Source organism: Capsicum annuum, chromosome 5 (assembly GCF_002878395.1).
Source record: "Capsicum annuum cultivar UCD-10X-F1 chromosome 5, UCD10Xv1.1, whole genome shotgun sequence".
In the NCBI taxonomy this organism is placed as follows: domain Eukaryota; kingdom Viridiplantae; phylum Streptophyta; class Magnoliopsida; order Solanales; family Solanaceae; genus Capsicum; species Capsicum annuum.
Window position 1 is genome coordinate 207,589,508 of NC_061115.1, and position 21,260 is coordinate 207,610,767.

Consider the following 21,260-nt stretch of genomic DNA (forward strand, 5'->3'; position numbering starts at 1 on the left):
TTTTAAGACAATCTTTTGAAGGCGACACAAAAACCTTTACTTTTTGTAACGACTACAAGGGTAAATGATAGTCACTAAGATTTATGACAGTAATTGCTTAAAATATTTTATTTCCTTCAATCTTTTCGGCGTCAAAAGTAAAGAACCAATAATCTAAAATAAACGAACGGCGTCAAAAGTAACGAACCAATAATCTAAAATAAGCGAACACGTAAAAGGTAGCAAATATCCGATGAAATAGTTAATATGGCACAAGTTAATATGAATTTCACCAACAATCCAAATTTTGCCTTATTATGCATTCAAGACCAAAAAAAATGTTTCTAAGAATTGAGACTACTAAAAATGCTTGTGATGATGGTGATGATGGTGTCTTTGTTCATCCCATCCAAAGCATTGCAATATAGGGTAAGAAGCCACAAATAGGCACCTCCTGATGATAGAAAACATAGAGGAGACTAGCAAACAAGGGCAGCAACAACATGCCAAGAAATGATATTCATCATATGGACTATTGCCTTCACGGTTATGAGAGTTGTGGTGGTGGTGATGGTGATGATGGCCCATCTTTCAAACTTTGACCTGAATAAATAAATTAGTGCTTACTCATAATTCAGGATGTTGCTCAGAATCTTTAAAAATGTCGATGGGTATGTGTTAGATCCTCCAAAATAATGTATTTTTGAGGATTTGACACGAAGACGGCAATATTTTTGAAAAGTCTGAACAACATGGAATTTAGTCTACTAGCGTAATGAAAAATGCATATTTCGTTGCAATTTTTATCACTGAATAGAAAGATGAATCTTCAGGGAAAAACATAATGGGCGTTGAATGTTGATGGCCTATTTTAGAGGCGAACTCAAGATCGGAACTTTATGGATTTGGGGATTAGGGGGTGTTTGGATGGTTTTTTTTAGTTAACTTATAAGCTAAAAGTCAAAAGTAGTTAATAATCTATTTTTGGCTTTTGATTTTGTTTTTGTTTTTTTGGTGTTTTTTTGCCTAAAGTGAAGTGCTTAAAAGCATTTTTTGTGTTTACCAAACACCTCCAGAAATATTCCTTCCATTCGCTTTTATTGTCACTCTTTTCCTAATTAAATTTTTATTTTTACTTGTCATTTTTGACATATTAAGAAAACACTGTCATTTTTGACATATCAAGAAAAGATTAAAGAATTTTTCTTATTTTACCCTTAGTATTAATTATTTATTCTTCAAACAATTTTTAAGACATATTACACCAACCATCAATTAATAGTGATAATATAATAAAATAATCATATCAATAATTATTTTTTTAATAAATATGTCATGTTGAAAAGTGACAAACAAAAACAAACCAAAAAGAGTAAAAAAGTACAGCCAAAAAAACTTTGAAAATAAATCAATTGAAACACTCTATTAATACTTTTTAAGTCAATGGGTTCTAAATTTAATAACTTATACTCTTGACCCTGGCCGCGAGCCATCTTCTTCTCGGACCTTAATACATAAACCTAGTGATTACCCAATATTGTCCTAGCAAAATAATAAATGCCCACTTTCTTATAATTCTCATCACTAAATAATAGAGTGAATGGCAAAACACACACATTAATTATCACTTTATACGAGTTTCATATCCAACTATATATATTTGTTTCCTTTCTATACATAAAGTATCACCATTTATATATTAAAATATACTTCAAAACTTATTAGGGCAACTGTCAGTAGTTTCATTTTTATATTTGAACTATCACCATATAGATGTTTTTTAATAAATAAATGGTTATAGATCACATAGAAAATAAAAAAGCTAGCAATACTTCAAGTAGAAAAAAAAAATTATAATTAAAATGTGAAACTCGCAAAAAAAGAAAAAGTGATAATTTATTAGTTAAATCATTATATCTAAAGAAAAGGATGAATCTTTAGGAGAGAACATGGTGGTGATGATCTATCTTCTTTTTTACCTTAATACATAATTATTCTACTAGTAAAATTGAAAATGCTCACTTCCTTATAATTCTAGATGAATCTTGAATCAAGAAATCAACGAGCTTACAAATAAATTATAACATACCTTGTGATATGAACTCCTTTATCTTTGTTTGATAATTCTTTGGAGATATCTAAAAAGAATGCAAAAATTGATTGGGATCTGAGGTGGTGTACAATTAATACTAGAAGAAGTTTAGTTAAACTCAATAACTTTTACTTAAATTTTGTATATCAGTAGAAAATTTGTTAAATATATATAAATATTAAATTTGAAATTCAATAATTTAAGCAACCAATTAAATTTGAAATTCAATAATTTAAGCAACCAATAAGTTCAACAGCGTCACAAACTTATGAAGTTCAAATGCTTAATTGTCTCTCGTAATGGTTGAGTTGAAGTTGGAAAATTAAAAATTCTAAAGGCCAAATAACTACTTTTAACACTTGCTATTAAATATTGACCGACTTATAACATTTGCTACCAAATATTAGCAGCCACTGTTTTTAAAACTATTAAAATACTATGCTGCAATTTTTTTTGTAAGACTTGTTCAAGACATTGCCCCTAAATTCAAAAGAATGTATCATGAGTAATACAGCATAATCTCTTTCGCGTTATTTCGCCCATAGTACTGGTTAAAACTCCATCACATTGTCCTTGAGTTTTAAAAAAGTGTGATGCCACGTAGATGTCATGTAGAAAGTGTTTGTCTACTATACAAGCGTCTACTCGTGCATTTCAAAAGTTGCAGGGCATAGATGTAAGCTGAGACCAAGTTAATAGGCATGCTACGGAATAATGGTGAATGTGTTCAGCCGCTTACGATTTTAACTTTCATCACCTAATGCTTTTCTTTTAACTCCTAAAGTTTAGATTATGAGGAAACTACCCATTCAATCCATTAGGAATCTAAAAGCAACTCGTAGTTCGAGGGTTCTTCAATTACATTCTTATTTCATGTTGCATTTGATAAAAATAACATAGCACCACATACCCATTATAATCCCACAAAGTGGGCCTGGAGAGGTGAAGAGTACACAGATCGTACCTCGTACTTTTTTGGAGGTAGAGTGGCTGATTTTGAAAGACCATTTAAGTGAGGCAAATCAAAGTAGTAAAGGAAAGGAAGGGGGAAAAACAAGACAGCGAATAGGAAAGCAGGCTGAACTGTAACATAAACTCATAAATAATACCAAAAGATTGCAGATTCAGTTGCAAATAGAAGAGCAAACTACAAACCACAATGTTGAAACAGCATGTCATGACTCTCACTAACTACAAAGAATTTGCATCCAATTGTTTTGTGTAAAAGAATACAGTGTCTACACTATGGGGGGAAATGATGCCCATTTCCCCATGAACCTTAGAAGAATACATCTGGAAACAAACACAACTTTCAATTGTATTTCAGCTGAACTTTTACTCACCTGATGAGGGGGAAATTTTACAGCGCCTCATGAAATATTCTTCAAGTGTTGACCCTAGTTGTGATTTTCTAATTTACATTCCAGACGATGTTCGGTTTATTCTTTGGGCACCCAATTTAGGTACTGTAGGTTTGTTTCCTCTCCCTCGCCCAATTGAAGGTCTGGCTTTAGTGGTTGTTGGTACAGGAGCTGCAATAGCAGCCCATGGGTCATTATCATCAAGTGCTCCACCTTTTTTCACATTCAAAGGCTTTGCTGAAGGAGCTGGGGCGGCTATGGCGCCCCATGGGTCATCATCATCACCAACTGTTCTACTCGATCTAGTGCTTGATGGCTGGGAAGAACTAGCTCTTGGAGCAGGAGCAGTAGCAGGTACAGATCCCCATAAGTCATCATCTTCATTTTTGCTTACCTTCGGTGTCATACTTCCACGTAAACCAGTAACTGAAGCAAATGTTGTAAGAATGAGGAAACAAAAATAATATAGAAATGAGACTGATCTAATTGACACACAAGGTAATATACTTCCAGGGTCTTCCTGTTTTTGTTTGTCTACACTTCTTTTACTTGTAATGGACCTTGTCATTTTTTGCGAAGGGGAAAAGAGTTGCTAGAATTAGTCAATTGCAACCGATAATATAATTAAGAGTTCCAGCAGTAATAGACTACTACCCAAGAGCATAGCCTCTAGAGGAACACACATTTTAAAGGTATTGTCATTACCTTGTGGTTTTGGTTGAGAAACGGGACGTCTTTGAGCAGCTTGGATATTTGCAAGAAAGGGAGATGGTTTTGGCTCTTCTTGGGGCTCAATATCATCCCAACCATCTTTATCATCGTCAGGACCACCTAGAATTCCATTTTCGAGCTCTCCCCATCCATCATTTGATGTCGGGGATACTGGCACATGCTGATCTGTGAGATCCGTGCTGGAACTACTGACGTGAATTGGTGCTATACTCGAACTATCTGCAACTGTTTAATTCAGAAACTAGTATCAAGTTGGAGATGCATTCATCGTCATAAGCATTTAAGTATATTTGAACAAAGCAACATGGAAATTATCATTATCAATCAACCCCTGAAGCATATTGCAAAATAAATAATTGGAATGCATACTTGAGCTAGAACTGGGGACTGCAGAAGTAGGAGCCATGCTTGAGCTAGCTGGAGCATATGAACCCTGCTCAGAGGATTTACTACCTTTAAGGGTCAGTGAGCTCATAGCCCAACTGCAATATGAGAATAAGGCCATATTACTGAAAAATATTACAGAAAATGAAAACTGTAGAAGGGAAGGGTAAATGACAGAGCTCCCACAACCGCAAGGGATGCATGCTTCAACAGTCCTTGACAATATTCCCATAGTAATAGTTAGGAGATGGAAATATTTTTAATGCTTCACTAACACCCTCAAAATCTTCACATCAGTTAACATAAATCGGGATGAAGCTTAATTGGGGAAGGAACTTATAAAGCTTAATTGGGAAAGGAATTTATAAAGCTTAATTGGGAAAGGAACTTATGATAAATTGATTATATCAGCTGCCTGCCCAAATGCAATGTATAGCAAATAATTTTACAGTAGCAGCAAATGACCACAATATGCTCAAATGTTTACATACCCTAGCAAACTCGCATTTCCAGGAATTGATGAAGTTCCCATGCTTGTGGTGCTGCTATCATCTCCAGTGCTAGTCTAAGAGAGGACAATACAGAAAGGAGTGTATAAATGCACAAGGGAGAGGATAAGAACACAAGCGAGACTGGTAGAAAGAATTAGGGAACAGAGCTGATGGTAGAAGAAACGACAGCATAAAGAATAAGAACATCGATACACATGTAATTAATGTGTGTGCATGCATGTATATATGAACCCAGTTGCACACTGAACTACGAATAGAAAAAAGATGTATTCCTTCCTTTCCATTTTTAATGACAGTATTTCATATCTGGTATATTCGAATATGCTAAATACCTCTTAAAAAAATGGCAGTCTCTCCTTTTTGGTTCATTCCAATACAATAAACACCTCTTCATAATTGAGAACTCTTTAATTGTTTATGTCCCCATTTTACTCGTAATGACATGATCTTAGAAGAATGACATGGCTTGTACAAAACCACAAAATTGTAACGGAACTTTTGGTATGTTAATATATTTGTCAATAGTAGTTCTATCATTCTTAGTGACTCCGATTAACAGTCAAACACTGTCATATAAATAAAGCGGATAAACTAAATGTTTATTTCTAATCCAACACAAAAAATATGTGAGTGTTGAGTATCTGAAGGACTGAGAAATTCATGACAAGCTACTTAATTTTAAAGTTAATAAGCCAGGAAGGGCACCTAAGAAGTGGCGGAACTCTATCGCCTGCTCAGTTTATGATAACATGAATTAACAAGAAGAAAGAGACATCTTCTTCTAACTGTACTAGATTATATTCATGCCAAATATAATCCAACTTTTATGATGTCAATGGGCACAAGAAACTTTTTTTTCCCTTCTCATTCCAGCTATTCCAAATAATACCCTTTTTTCTTTGAGAAAGGTAACCAATATTATACGACGTATCTTTAGCACAAAGGCTGTGCTAAGAGCGATCATTACAGTTCAAAATAAGCAAAAGAATATGTCCTTGTTCTTCTTACAAGGACTCTATGATATCTAACAATGACTCCACACCATATACAAAATCTTCTTTGAACCAAAAGTACAACAAATGAAGGCAATTCATTCATCTTTAATCTTTTATATAGGGATGTTTGTTCTTTCAAAGCACCTTGCATTTTTTTCCCTCCATATAGTCGGCTACCTTAAAGGTGCTTTTACTTCCAGACAGACATCCAATGCCATTCAACGAACTGTTACCAAATATTATTACGAGCTATGTAGGATGACTTCACTGTGTAATTGCCTTTACTATGCCTTCGCCGTATCAATCTATCATCTTTTGTGTTCGTCCCTTTAAACTGTTCCAAGGTTATGAAAAAAATCAGCAATTCTAGGGACCTCCCACCCATTCAAAAACTCCTGAAATTAAAGATTCACCCCTGTTGGTTCAGAATCTACCAACCGTCGCACCAGGTCGTAATACCAGACAACGAATATTAGGGAACAATTCTTCAAGGGGCCCATGAAAGAAACAATCCCCAATTTTTTTTTATAACTGTTGTGTCCGGAAAGCTTGTGCGCACCTCGTCTAATTCCACAGGCACCTGCTACCTGCTACCTCCCACCAGTACAGGTACTGAGTAACTCTGTCCACCAAGGCCAGATGGAAGAAATCTAGTGTCCACCAGTACGGGTACCGAGTGACTCTGTCCACCAAGGCCAGATGGAAGAAATCTAGTGTTTTTGTCTCCGCTGGGATAATGCCCCAAGTTTTATGAGCCAAAAAGTGGAAAACCATTTTTCAAGCTCCAGGTGCAGCTTCATACAAGGCAAGCTTTTCTACCCGAGGCTAAAACTGGGACAGCTAATGTGCAAATTAAAAATAAAATAAAAATGAATACACTAGAATACCTTCTCATGGTGCTGCTTGACTAATTGCAAAAATTGATCAACTGCTTGGAATGCTTTTGATTGAACATCACTGTTCCATTGAAATGAAACAAGTGATGATAGAGTACATGCACAAACACAATCATAACAGGTTTTCCAAATACACATAACAATTAATCAGCTCCAAACAACAAAATGATTCAGACACAACAAAGTATTGAGAAACTACAAACGATGCCCAGACAGACAAACCAAATGCATTATCTTTGATACCATTTTATCTGGGGAAAGATTCCAAACACATGACAAATGGCAGATATTTAGGATTACCAGTCTTCTATCTGTAAAATGAGTTTACTTTTCTTCTCAAAAATGAGTAGACTTCCACACAATGACGAGCAATATGCTCCACAAAGTAATAAAATCTACACTCTAATAACTACAAGCATGTGTTACTTTCTGAAAGATTTTACAATACAGAAATGCACATAAATCATCCAGATAGCGACAGAACTCGTCGTGTTTGAATCCATTAACATGACATGCTTGACAGCTGAATGTGTCAGCCTAAGCATCCATCAAACCGTTAAACATGAGGATTCCGGCAACCATAGCTATCCAATAGCCTAACCGAGGCCTAGTATCAACAAGTAAGATCGAAAGCCACAGAGAACCAAAGCCATGGAGTTCCAAGTGCATAGGTATTAATCTATTTAGGCAGGCAAGTTCCTTTTTTTTCAAATGAAGTAGTCAAACTTTACTAAAAGGAGCAAAAATTGCATATATACAAGAAGTATACCAAAAATAGAAACCTCAGCAAAAAATATGGTTTTCTACGAACACCTAATTTTCTATGCTTATTGAATCTCATGGCTGCACCAAAAAGAAATAAGGGAAGAGGTTATTCCTCAAGTATACAAGATCCTTCTCTATTTCCTCAAAAGCTCTCCCTTTTTATCTTTCTATATGGTCAACATAAGTACAACTGGAGGCTGGAGCAACATCCCATGCCCTGCATCTTTCTTTTTCGTCTTCTAAAATCCAGGTGAACATTACTTCTTTGAATATTCTAGTATACAAGATCCTTCTCTATTTCCTCAAAATCTCTCCCATTTTATCTTTCTATATGGTCAACATAAGTACAACTGGAGGCTGGAGCAACATCCCATGCCCTGCATCTTTCTTTTTCGTCTTCTAAAATCCAGGTGAACATTACTTCTTTGAACATACTAGTAATGGCAAAGCTTAAAAACTTCTTATTTTTATAGGAGCTAAAGCAATCCCAGAATGTGGCCCTTTGTATATTGCAAAGAAATGGGGTCAAATGCAGCAAGATGGATAGTAAAGATTCATACAGCTGACTGCGACTAGAGATTTGATTCATAGATGTAAAGTGATCCCAGAAAGAAAAAGTACTGAAAAACTAGCATAAAGAGATTCCATGTGATATCAGATATCCCACGTCCTTAAAAGGACAAGTTTTCAAAGAACAGTAAGTGCAACTATTTAAGAGAAGAAAACCTGTCTGGATCAATGGTAAATACAACAATATTCGGTAATATGCGGGTTGCGATCTCAGTCACGTCATAGTAAGAACTGGTAGCCGACAAAGCCATAATACCTGCCAAAACAAAATTTAACATCCATTATTACAGAGACAAGGACAAAAAAGGGAAGAGGAAGCAGAGACAGACTCAGGAATTTGGAGAAGATCACTAAAAAACCTCAGGAAAAAATCGGACTCAAGAAAGTTATCATTACAACAAAAACTACACCTCAGTCTCAAATAAGAAAATTATCATTAGCTGGCCAAAAAAACATTGGATGCAAAGCATATATTGTGCTACCTGCTGCTCGGGCAGGAGCAAATGTATCACGCAAGGCACGAACAGTGAGTGCATTTATTAGCACCCTCTTCCTTGTCTACAGGCAAAAAATTTCCATTAATTATCATGTCAAAGTAAAACAAATCACGAGAAGGATAGGCTTACACTCTTTTACTAGTAAAAAGCCGATAGACATTTAAATATTACTGTCACTTGTTTAAAGTTTGGAATGATATGATACTCAAGATAGTTCCTTACCCCCTCATTGAGGTAACCAGCAATATTTCCAAGCAATATAGTAGTGTTTGTTCGAATCGCTGGTTCTTCATCAACCTACATACACCACAAATAGAAAAGCAAAATCTAAGGAGCAAACAAATAAGCCTAGACAAGAGAAATATGTTCTGGAATACCTGTTCCTTGAACAGATATTTCAAACACTATGAAGCAAAGAAATAATCATACACAAGAAGACTACTAGCTTTGCATGTACGATTCACACCTGGAGCTTGGATAGATATTTCAACAAAGATCCCGATATAGTGCGTTGTGAGAGCTGCAATAACATTTTGAACATGCAATAGTCAGTGACTTAGTGATACTAGGAATTGACACTATATGGAACTACTTTGTTAAAGACATAATTAAGTAAATAAATGTATACTCTCTCTAACAGCTTAAGGTTTTAGAAGAGATGGTACAAACTTCAACATGATATTACAACAGGCGGAGGTCTTGAGTTCGAGTCTCACCCTCATCCATTATCAAAACAGAATTTCACGGCTTAAACCATGAAAAAGAATCAGGCTCGTACATGAGGAGACGAAGACATAATTAAGTAAATAAAACAACATTCTCTATAACACCTTAAGCTTTTAGATGAGATGGTTACAAACATCACCATACTTGATCCCTATGAAACAATATGCACTATAGCATCAGACACAAATTTTAAATATCAATATCAATGCATATAGAACATCAGTAATCAGACTTCCAGAAGGAAAGTTAGAACATCAAATACAATGGCATGTTCTAGTTCAGGTATACAGTAAAGCGCTGGCTGGACAACAAGGTCAGTTAACCAGATATTTGTTCTCAAATGTTAAAACATAATTACAGGACCTATATGCAAGATGTGCGTACCTTAGGAGCCAATACAAGCATAGATTTAAGCGTCATCTCCCGGAGAAAAGCAGATGTGTCAGAGAACCCAGTAGCCACATGAGGGTAAACCTGATCAAAAGCTTTATCAGGCAATTATACTATCCAATTGCTAAAAAATTGTGAATTATTAAGGATATCCCTTCAAATATAACTGTACACTTGAAAAATTATAGCCATAATTCATCTGATACTTCCATACCTGCTCATCAACAATTTTGGCAGATAATGACTCCCCATATTGATCAATATGCTGCAGAAGAGCCACTCGAATGGACCGATCATTGGAGGCAAAAAGTTTTACAATTGTAGGCAGTACCTATTATAGATACCCACGGTTCAAGATACAAGTTAAAACAGAAACTAAACACTAGAAAAAAAGATGTGGTCAACTCTGCTGGATGAAAGAAGTACTTAATCTCGGGAAAAGCAAGAAAAGAGTTCAAACCTTGACACTAAACTCATCTGTTGAAAGCCAAGAACCCATTTTCAACAAAGCTGTTAAAGCAGGAGCAGCAGCTGAACCAAATTCTAATGCAGAAGCTAGCAAAGGAAGCAACTGCAAAGAGAAAATATTAGATTTGGTCATGCAATTAATATAATTATTGACTAAATTTTTTTATTTGCTTTATCTAATTCGCTAGAATTTTTAATGGAAGAAAAAAGGATTACCTTCTTCAGCACTATCTCGCGAGGAAGTTGCTCTGCTAGATTTGGAAGCTTACGGAAGAAGGTGTCTTTTTCTACACTATCCTTAAGATTAAGTATTTCCATGAATTGAATGGTATCCACCAACTTATTTTGGAAATATTCTGCCAATGCATGATTAGCATATTTAGTGGAGACGGCATGTGAATGATAAATTGGAAAGAGTATTAACACTATCACTTAAAGTCAGTCAAAAAGTGAATAACAAGACTGATAAATCCAGGGTAAAGTGATAATTAGAAAATCCTAGAAGAGTAAAAGCAATAAATGTGCCCATGAAAAAGGAGCAATGGAAGTAACATCAAATTAATAAGGGAGACTTAAGCATTAGCTCCACATAATAAATTCTACTAAGATGATTATAATGGTTTGATCTGATTAAGATAGATTAAGGTTCATAAAGGACATGAAACCAAAAGAAGGTTCAGAAAACTTGGAAAGGTAAAGTATACACAAGGAAATGGACATCCATATGTATAACGCGAATGGCTATATTGTAATTCTACTTTCATTTAGTTATGCCAAAAGGCTACCCATTTAATTCATCCTGATTGACCAACCAAAAGGTGCATCACAAAAATGCTAAACCAGTATGCAGCCAGGTATAAGATAAGGTTATAGAAGGCAAAGCGTCCACATATACCAAATTAGACTACCAAAATGACAAGCAAAATACAGAAAATTGACATGGTTCTCTTAAGTGAACTAGATACCAATCGGAAGTTAAGACTCATAATTGACATATAATAGAATTCCGCAATCATTCTTTTGTATGAGCTTAAAGGTAAATTCTATACAGTGGCAGTCCGTCCGGCCATATTGTATGGAGCGGAGTGTTGGCCGGTTAAGAACTCTCATATCCAGAAATTGAAGGTGGCGGAAATAAGGATGTTGCGGTGGATGTGTGGGCTTACTATGGGAGACAGAGTTAGGAATGAGACTATTCGGGAGAAGGTGGGGGTGACTTCAGTGAAGGACATATTGCGGGAAGTGAGGTTGAGATGGTTTGAGCATGTGATGAGGAGGGATACTGATGCCCCAGTTTGTAGGTGTGAGAGGTTAGCTTTGGATGGTCTCAGGCAGAGTAGTGGTAGGCCGAAGAAATACTGGAGGGAGGTGATTAGACGAGATATGAATCAGTTACAGCTTACTGAGGATGTGACCCTAGATAGGAAGTTGTGGAAGACGCGAATTAGGTTAAAGGGCTAGTACGGGTGGGTGGGGTGTGGCTAGTAGATAGGAGTGCTTTGGTGTAGCCTTGCTATTAGTTGTCGGAGGATTGTAGTGAGTGGTGTGCACCCGGTTTGATAGTGTAGGGTATTACTGTGTGGTTTTAATACATTGTTACACTATTACATCCTGTTTCGTGTTTTATTTCGATTTTGTTTTTTGTCTTTTGTGCTGAGCCAGGGATCTATCCGAAACAGCCTCTCTACTTCTTCAGAGGTAGTGGTATGGATAACGTACATTTTACCCTCCCCAGACCCCACTATGTGGGAATACACTGGGTATGTTGTTGTTGATTCTTTTGTACGAAATATATCACAACACATACAACCGGTTCAAACGAAGCAACAATGACCTCTTGTTCATGGGTTGTAACTAGGGCGGAAGAAGAACATCATAAAATAGATCAGCATTAAAAAGCTTTGTCTGAATTGCCCATGATGACTAATGATTATCTATTTGTGCAGAACAAAACCCACTTCAGCATCAATCCTTGGATTCAAAACGTCGACAACAGGTAGATGGTGTCATAACACATTCCAAACATATATTGAGCTCACATCTGCTACTAGAAGACTAGAACTTATTGAAATATATACCCGTGATCAATAAATTCAATGAGAAAATAACAGTTTAACAGTAAAATAGGAGAAAAGTATCCGTCGTATGACAAAAGGTACTTGGACAGCTTGAGAACTCTGTTAATCTACAAAAAAATAAAAATCTAACAACAAAATTACCACTATTTTCAAGAAGCTTTGATGAATTCAACCTGCGAGGGGGCATAGAGCTCAAGAGACGCTGATAATCTGGAAGTAGAGACTGTGAGAAAGGAAAATAAGCCAATTGCAAATGATATTTTTCAAATCTGTCAGAAGATAAAGAAGAGAATACTGGGAGAAGCAAATCAATCAGTGAATGTTGCAGCATACCTTTGGAATAGAAGCAGTATTGCACAGGTCCTCTGTTTTGCTCAACTTGGTACCAGAAAACAGTTCATAGATAAGACAGCCTAGAAATTCCCAGCATCAGAAGATTAATTTGTGGTTGAACATAAACATTTAACAACTCTGGAGTGTTTTATAGATTAGAGAAAAGCTCTCCAGTCCATTTTGTATCCAGAAAATGGTGATTCCATAATAAATACTCAAGCCTTATAACAATGATAATACATAAGAGAGAAGATACAGCAAATGCAATCATTTCAATAGCCAAGGAAATGCTGGATGCTAAAGCATTTTAGTTTTTTATTTATGATCTAAGTGACATGGTAAGGTCCATAACCTAAGTTGCTCAGACTCGGCAATTTCGGTGCCGCACCCGTGTCGACACGACACTGACACAGGTAAGGGCGTGAGATCGCGAGTGTTGACCAACAATTCGGAGAAAAATTAAAATTTTGATATCTAAAAGTAAAGATTTGAATAGCTCGGAAACAAAATACCTTCAATTCTGCTGCTACATAGTAATTTATACCAGTCCTTTTGTCTCTTTTGAAGCTTTTTTCTAGGTAAATCTTGTTGTTCGTGTGGCTGTTGCAGGTTTTGTTCATGATGTTACAGGTTTTTGAAGCCGAGAATTGTCGGTGCCATGGTGGACAACTAGATTGTGCACATCGTGATATTGTATTGTATTGGAAAGAAAAAAGATATGTAAAACATGTAGTTGGGGACGAAGATGGAGGAGAGAAGACGAAGCAGAGGAAAAGATGAAGACGACTGTTCAGACACCTAACACTAATTTGTTTTCTAATTGACCTGCACTCCTTTAATAGTTGCCACATTCATTATTTGTTGTTAAGAATAAACACTATAATTTTTTAAATTAAATGAGATAAGCTTTCCATATTTAATAGCTGCCTCTTTGATTATTTATTATTAAGAATAAATAATTTATCTTTATTTTGATTAAATGAAATAAGCATTGTATATTAATTAGAGTTTATAAAATAAGGATAAATATTATAATTATTTAATTATAAATCAAAGATTAATGTATATGCTTTGAAAGCACACATGTTTTTAACGAAACTAAATTTAGCGGAAGTATATATTGAACATATTAATATTCTCATTTTTCATTAGTTTTAAAATGCTTGTCAATTTTGAACAATATGTATAAATTTTTAATTTTTTTTTTGCCGAGTCCCCGCACACGTATCCGTATCCAGATCCATATCCCCAAATCTTAAAAAATCAATCATGAAAGATCCGACACTCGGATCCGCACCCAAGTCCGACACCCGCACCCGAGTCCGAGCAACTTAGTCCATAACTGCAATCTATATCCCACTATCACTATAGTGAAACCTGAATGCTAAAGCATTTTAGGTTTTTTTTTTTTTTAATCATCTTAGTGACATGGTAAGTTCCATCTATATCCCATTATCACTATAGTGAAACCTCAAAAAACAGAGAGCCAAAACTTCTAAGTCTTATCATTCTATTACCACTGAATAATGACTACAACCAATACCAATACCGATACCAATACTAGTACCAATACCAATACCAATACCGATACCAATACCAATATCAATATCAATATCAATATCAATATCAATATCGATAACAATGGCAGTAACATAGACAAGACTTACCCAAACCCCAAGAATCTATAGTCCAAGGTGGAGACCTTCTGATTGTTGTCCAGTCAGACTTCAGCAGCTCCTTTGGTTTGTATTGTGCACCAATAAGCCAATCATATTGCTACACACAAATAAAGAAAAACAATTAACCTGTATTTTTTTGTGTGACAAAGGAAAAATGAAAAATAACAGTAAAGCATGAGATACTGGAGAATAGCATCAAATATCCATCAACTGCACCTCAATCCCAAATCAGTTGGGATCAACTACATGAATCCTCTAAAGGAAAATACAGGTCTTCAGCTAAAAGGGGATATTAAGAAATTGTTTCAAGATATAATTCGTTTATCATGCAGTGTGCCTTACAAAACAGAAAGTAGGTTTCTTTTTTTCCTATCTTTTCCTTAAGTGCCATCCATAGAGATCCATTAGAAAATCTGTAGTTGACCACTCTGTTATTCACAGTTAAAGATGAGGTTTGGTATGGAATAAAAGTGAAAAGAATGGTTGCCAGTGGTTAATTTTGAATCATAGTTTACCAGCATTGGACCAACAGAAGATTCATTGTGTCCATCAAACTCAGAAAGAACATCAAAGGCGTGCAATTTCCAGTCCAGAGTTTGTGTAACAACAACACTAGCCAAGCATACATTTCCATGAACCTGCATTAGTAAAAAATGAAACTCAAAATAATCCATCAAATATTCAAATGATCCAGTAAAGTTTGCCCGCAGAAGATTAAATTATCTCAAACATATACCAGTACGAAAGAAGTAATAGATACATCAAAGATACACAATAGTTTCTCCTAACCATTATCAAAGGATCAGATCCAAGCCAACTCTAGTTTAATAGCTAGTACATGGAAGCTTTCACCGCAGATGAAAGAAAAATATTTCAGGCTTTAAAGCTATACACTTCATAATAAGCTTGGCCCAAGCTCACCATTTGGATTCATCAATGACTGTATAAGGAATCTAAGGATCTAACTTATGTGTTGCAATCTCTATGTACAACGCCAAAAATCGATATGGCTCAGGCATTAGATATTTATAAGAAGCATCAATAAGCAAATCTACAACAAAAAATTTCATTTTATCCTAATATTATGGATTCCACTTCCTCAGAAAGTAGCTTTAATAGATGCATTCTTTCAACATAAGGAACAAATGAAATCTAATCAAAAGCATACTTACAAGTTTGCAGTCGTTATTTAAGAAGCTCACAGCTTTGGCTATTCGATGCAACCCCCAGGCGTAATACTCGTCCCTGTCACCATCAAATGAGGTGTAAAATAAACTTTAGTCTTCAAAACTATACAGCACAGCTTCAGAGTGAGGAAACTTAAGTAGTATCTAGATACACCAAGGAATTGCCAAGATTGAGAAGGAAGACATGCCCAATAATTTAATCTGAGATATACAGAATGACATTTATTGGAAGTTTTAAATATTTGAGTTCGAGCGGACATTCTGATTGATGGTTTGAAACTATGTGGATAATGCCCCTACCTTTCTCCACCTAAATACCAGGCTTTTGTCTCTAGCAGGGTTCAAACCTGTGATATACATCTAAACCCACGCTCATGACATGCTGCTGACTGAGGGTTCTAAACTTGGTGAACAATGACCTCCCCCAACTTTTCTCCACCTAAATACAAAGCTTTTGTCTCCATCAAAATTTGAGCTCGTCACATATGTCAAAGTAACCCACGCGTCCAGTGCTACGTTTTTGCCACTAAATCGAAGCCCTAGGGGCGTATCAAGAAATGAAATTGATGCAAGAACAACAACAACATACCCAGCATATTCTCCCACCAAGTGGGGTCTGGGGAGGGTAAGTGAACGCAATCCATACCACTACCTCAATTGTGAGATAGAGAGGTTGTTTCCGATAGACCCCCGACTTAAAATATAGTGATCTAAGAAAAGATAAGATAAGGAATAGTAATAGAACAATATACAATTGAAATTAACATATACAATAATACCAAAAGCAAGATACTCCAAGTATACACCAAAACATACAACATCCTAACTCAGACTAACCTTCTACCCTAATTCGCCTCCTCCACAACTTCCTATCCAGGGTCATGTCCTCGGTAAGCTGAAGTTGCTCCATGTCATGCCTAATCACCTCCCTCCAATATTTCTTAGCTCTACCTCTACCTCGCTTGAAACCATCCCTAGCCAACCTCTTACACCTCCGCAGTGGGGCATCCGTGCTCCTCCGCATCACATGACCAAACCATCTCAACCTCACTTCCCTCATCTTGGCTTCCACTAAAGCCACTCCCACCTTATTAACCTTATTTCTAATCCTATCTTTTCTAGTACACACACTCATCCACCGAAGCATTCTCATCTCCGCCACCTTCATCTTCTGGATGTGGGTCTTCTTAACAGGCCAACACTCCGCCGCATACAACAAAGCCGGTCTAACCACCACTTTGTAGAACTTTCCTTTAAGGTTGGGAGGTACCTTTTTGTCACACAAGATACCGGAAGCGAGCCTCCATTTCATCCACCCAACCCTGATCCGATGAGTGACATCCTCGTCAATCTCTCCATTCTCCAGATCATCGACCCCAGATACTTGAAACTATCTCTCTTACTGATAGAATGAGTGTCAAGCTTAACAACCACATCGGACTCATGAGACACCTCGCTGAACTTACACTCCAAATATTCCGTCTTGGACCTACTCAACCTAAACCTTTTAGACTCAAGAGTTTGACTCCAAACCTCCAACTTAGCATTAACTCCACTACGAGTCTCATCAATCAAGACTACATCATCCGCAAAAAGCAAACAATAAGGCACCTCATCCTGAATGTGCCGCGTCAAAACATCCATCACCACGGCAAAAAGAAACGGACTAAGCGTCAATCCTTGATGTAACCCATCAAGACAGGAAAGTGCTCCGAGTCCCCACCCCCAATCCCAACCCGAGTCTTAGCTCCGTCGTACATATCCTTAATAGCCCTAACATAAACTATAGGTACACCTCTGGCCTCCAAATACCTCCAAAGAACCTCCCTGGAACCTAGCATAGGATTCTCTAAGTCGATAAACACCATGTCCAAATCTTTCTTCCGTTCCCTATACTGCTCCACCAGTCTCCTGACGAGATGGATGCTTTTGCGCCCTGGCATAAATCCAAACTGATTTTCAAAGACGGTAACAACCCTCCGCAACCTCAACTATACCACCCTCTCCCAAACCTTCATAGTGTGACTCAACAACTTGATACCCCTATAATTATTGCAATCCTGAATGTCACCCTTATTCTTATACAACGAAATCATCGTACTCCACCTCCAAGGTTCAGACATCTTCGTCGTCTTGAAAATTATGTTAAACAACCGAGTCAACCACTCCACCTGCCCCTCCTGTGCACTTCCAAAAATCCACCGGAATCTCATCTGGCCCCTTCACTCTACCTTTACGCATCCTACGAATAGCCCCCTCAACCTTAATGCGCCTACAATAGCCATAATCTCGAAATCTCTCGGAATGCTCCAAATCCCCCAACACAATGCTAGTATCCTTTCCATCGTTCAGGAGCTTATGAAAGTACAATTGCCATCTCTTCCTAATATGACCCTCCTCCACCAAAACTTTGTCGTCCACATCCTTAATACACTTCAACTGATCCAGGTCCAGAGTCATCCTTTCCCTAACCTTGGCAAGCCTGTACAACTCTTGATGCGTCATAATAAAATGAATATGAAAGCGCATTAAGTCCAGGTTGAAACTCTTGAAGCTTATGAGATACTACTGGCAATAAAAGTAGAAGATTATGCATTTTGATACAACAACTGTTCAAAAATTAACTCATGCTACCATTATGGTAATTCAGAGAAGTCATGTAATCTGTCTATCTTAGGGATAGAATGGTAAGAAGTTAATGAACCACGGTAAATTCATACCTCTGGGTACCTTTTAATCCTAATTCCTTAAGCTTTTCGGAGAGTGGCATGACAGGTTCAGTAACAATATAGATGGTAACCTTGGTAGAAGAACCGTCAAAATTTTCAACCTCAGTGCTGTGAAGGAATGACAATATATTTGGATGCCTAACCTGAAAACAAAAGAAGAAGACATTAGCATCAAGGAGTTCAGTAACTAGGAACGAACTATGTCCATAAGCTAAAAAATGAGAAGTAATACCCTGATTGTACAGTAAGATGAAGTGTCAATGAACTCATAATTTACAAACAATAGTTAGCTTACTGTACGAAGTCTCTTGACTCCATTCCGCCCAGCCGCTAGATGTCCATCATTTGTGTTACTTCCTGAGAGAGCAAATACCGACACAGGAGTCCCATCATCCTGTTTGAAGAGAGAACCAAAAATGAATTGCTTAACATGAACCAACTGATCTGCATACTGGAAAGCTGAAAATTACCCCAAAATAGCATATAGCTAGTGCTAAGACGTGTTCATCTTAAAGTTTATTGATTTATAATGTTTAAGCACATGGAATCTCGCAAGTTATAGTCACAATCCTGTACATGTAAGGATGTTAATTTGTGGTTAAGTCGCAAGGATTCTACTATCTTCATAAACCAAATCCATCCTTCATATTCATCTCTCATTGTATTTTTTTCTCTTTTTTCTTCTCTTTCTTTTTTTTTTAACCCCACTTATGGAGGGAACTAGGGCAGATATTGCTCTATTTGTTCCAGAGAAACATACAATTAATAGCTTACTTGAAATATTGAGGAAAATAAAACAAGATCATCCAATTTTTTATGATAGGAGATTTATGGAAAACATGACATTGGCCACAAGGGAATCAAGGAAATCAGAATGTTGTACTTGGAACTGCTTCATCTAAGTATGAAGTATGAAGTATGAAACTTTTATATGACACGCCTAACAGCAGGCCTAGCTAAGTCATTGGAAGTATCCTACTGCAATTTAACAGTTGTACTATGTTCGAAGTTGTGCATCTTTCCGACTTGGATAATCTCACACTTCTTTAAATTGATTCCCGCAGACTGCCGCTGCTTGGAACCACAGTAATCACTTGTCTCAGATATGTTAATTGAGATTCATTAGCATAAAGAAAACTCTGTCATTTGCAAATAGTAAGTGTGACACTTGTCACTATCCAGCCCATCACTGGTTGAAGACTCTTCAAATAGTGTTCCGTTACAACTCTATCCATCATCTTATGAGAAATCGTGTCACCCTGCCTCAGTCCTTTGGAACTACCAGAGAAGCCAAAATGACTCTCATTTACTATATAGAGAGAACTTTGCCATCAATGTTCTGTACATAATTCACCTCCTCCACCTATCCCCAACGCCTATCTTTATTGTTACAAAATGCAAATGTTATCAACTCACGTGATATTATAAGATCTTTCAGCTTCCAGCCAAGTAAACTTGGCTTCCCTTTCTTCTTCTTTTTTTTTGGATTGACAGTTTCCCTTACTTTCTTCCTGAACCTACCAAACTCATATGCCATTAGCATTGACATCTAAATGCAACACCAACACTACACATCAACAACACATTCTATCCTATCAAGGTTTTAAAATGAAAACGGTACCAATTTCTAAACATCAAAATCATGTTTAGAAATTCCAATCCAAAATGCTTTCATGCACCTCGACTAGTGTACGAGGTAACTAACTATGTCCACCAAGGTTACATCATAATCATGTTGTTCATTTTTTATGATCGTAGCGTCCGAGCCAGATTTCGTGCACCTCGACTAATTCCACGGGATACCTACCACCTACCAGCAACAAGAACTAGATAACTCTGTCCACCAAGGCTACATCATAATCATGTTGTTCATTTTCAATGACTGTGATGTCCGGGCCAGATTTCGCACACCTCGACTAATTCCACATAATACCTACCACCTCCCACCAACAACAAGTACAAAATAACTTCGGCCATCAATGCTACATCAAAATCAATTTATGACTGTGGTGTAAGGGCGTGCACCTCGACTAATTCCACAGGATACCTACAACCTAACACCTACCACCAGCAACAAGTACCAAATACTTCCGTCTACAAGGCTACATCAAAATCATGTTGTTCATTTTTATGACTGTGGTGTCCGGATCAGATTTCGTGCACCTTGACTAATTCCAATCCAAAACACCTTCGTGCACCTCAACTAATCCCACTGGATACATGTACCAGGTAACTATGTCCACGGAGGCTACATCAACATCATGTTGTTCATTTTCTAAGTCCGTGATGTCCAGGCCATATTTCGTGCACCTCGGCTAATTTGACAGGATACCAACCACCTCCCACCAGCAACAAGTACCAGATAACTCCGTCCACCAATGCTACATCAAAATAACATTGATTTATATGTATAAATAGAGAAAAAATAGGCAAACCTTAGAGGTACCACGATAATGAACCCAAGAGCCCCAAGCAGATGAATAAGGTTCACCGATATTGTACGGCAGATCTTTGACCCCTGTACCAGATCCACTAACAACGCCTTTTAAGAAATTGAACATCGTTGCAATTCTCACCGATCTCCGATCGCCGGCGACGAAGAGACGGCACCGGAAAATGAAATCGACGGTTGATCTGTTAAAGGGAAATGATGGAAAGTGGATAGTGATAATAGTGATTTGGTTTTGATATTGTTCGCTCCGCGGTCTATGATGGAATTCCTTTGTTCCTTTGCTCGAAGTATAGTTGGCAGATATTTAAATTTCAATATAAATATGGAAATAATTTTAAAGATGAAAATATTTCATATAGTAATATCTTTTTGTTGTAAATATTTTAACAAAATCTTAGATCTATTATTGAAATTTTAGTTATTGTTACAGAGGGT

General features: G+C 36.8%; 1 protein-coding gene across 1 annotated transcript; it reads right to left on the reverse strand.

Moving 5' to 3' along the window:
- Window positions 1-3,150: 3,150 nt before the first annotated feature.
- On the reverse strand, window positions 3,151-21,133 carry LOC107871148 (probable inactive serine/threonine-protein kinase scy1). The gene is made up of 21 exons (XM_016717962.2): window positions 20,809-21,133; window positions 18,669-18,767; window positions 18,365-18,516; window positions 15,630-15,702; window positions 14,973-15,095; window positions 14,446-14,554; window positions 12,779-12,858; window positions 12,587-12,668; window positions 10,584-10,723; window positions 10,360-10,470; window positions 10,114-10,230; window positions 9,894-9,983; window positions 9,250-9,303; window positions 9,006-9,080; window positions 8,769-8,844; window positions 8,443-8,542; window positions 6,943-7,012; window positions 5,040-5,113; window positions 4,534-4,646; window positions 4,138-4,389; window positions 3,151-3,858 (listed from the first exon to the last, which is right to left on the reverse strand). Exons 1-21 carry the CDS (start codon window positions 20,932-20,934, stop codon window positions 3,488-3,490), a joined length of 2,487 nt encoding a protein of 828 aa, XP_016573448.1. The 5' UTR covers window positions 20,935-21,133; the 3' UTR covers window positions 3,151-3,487.
- Window positions 21,134-21,260: the final 127 nt, after the last annotated feature.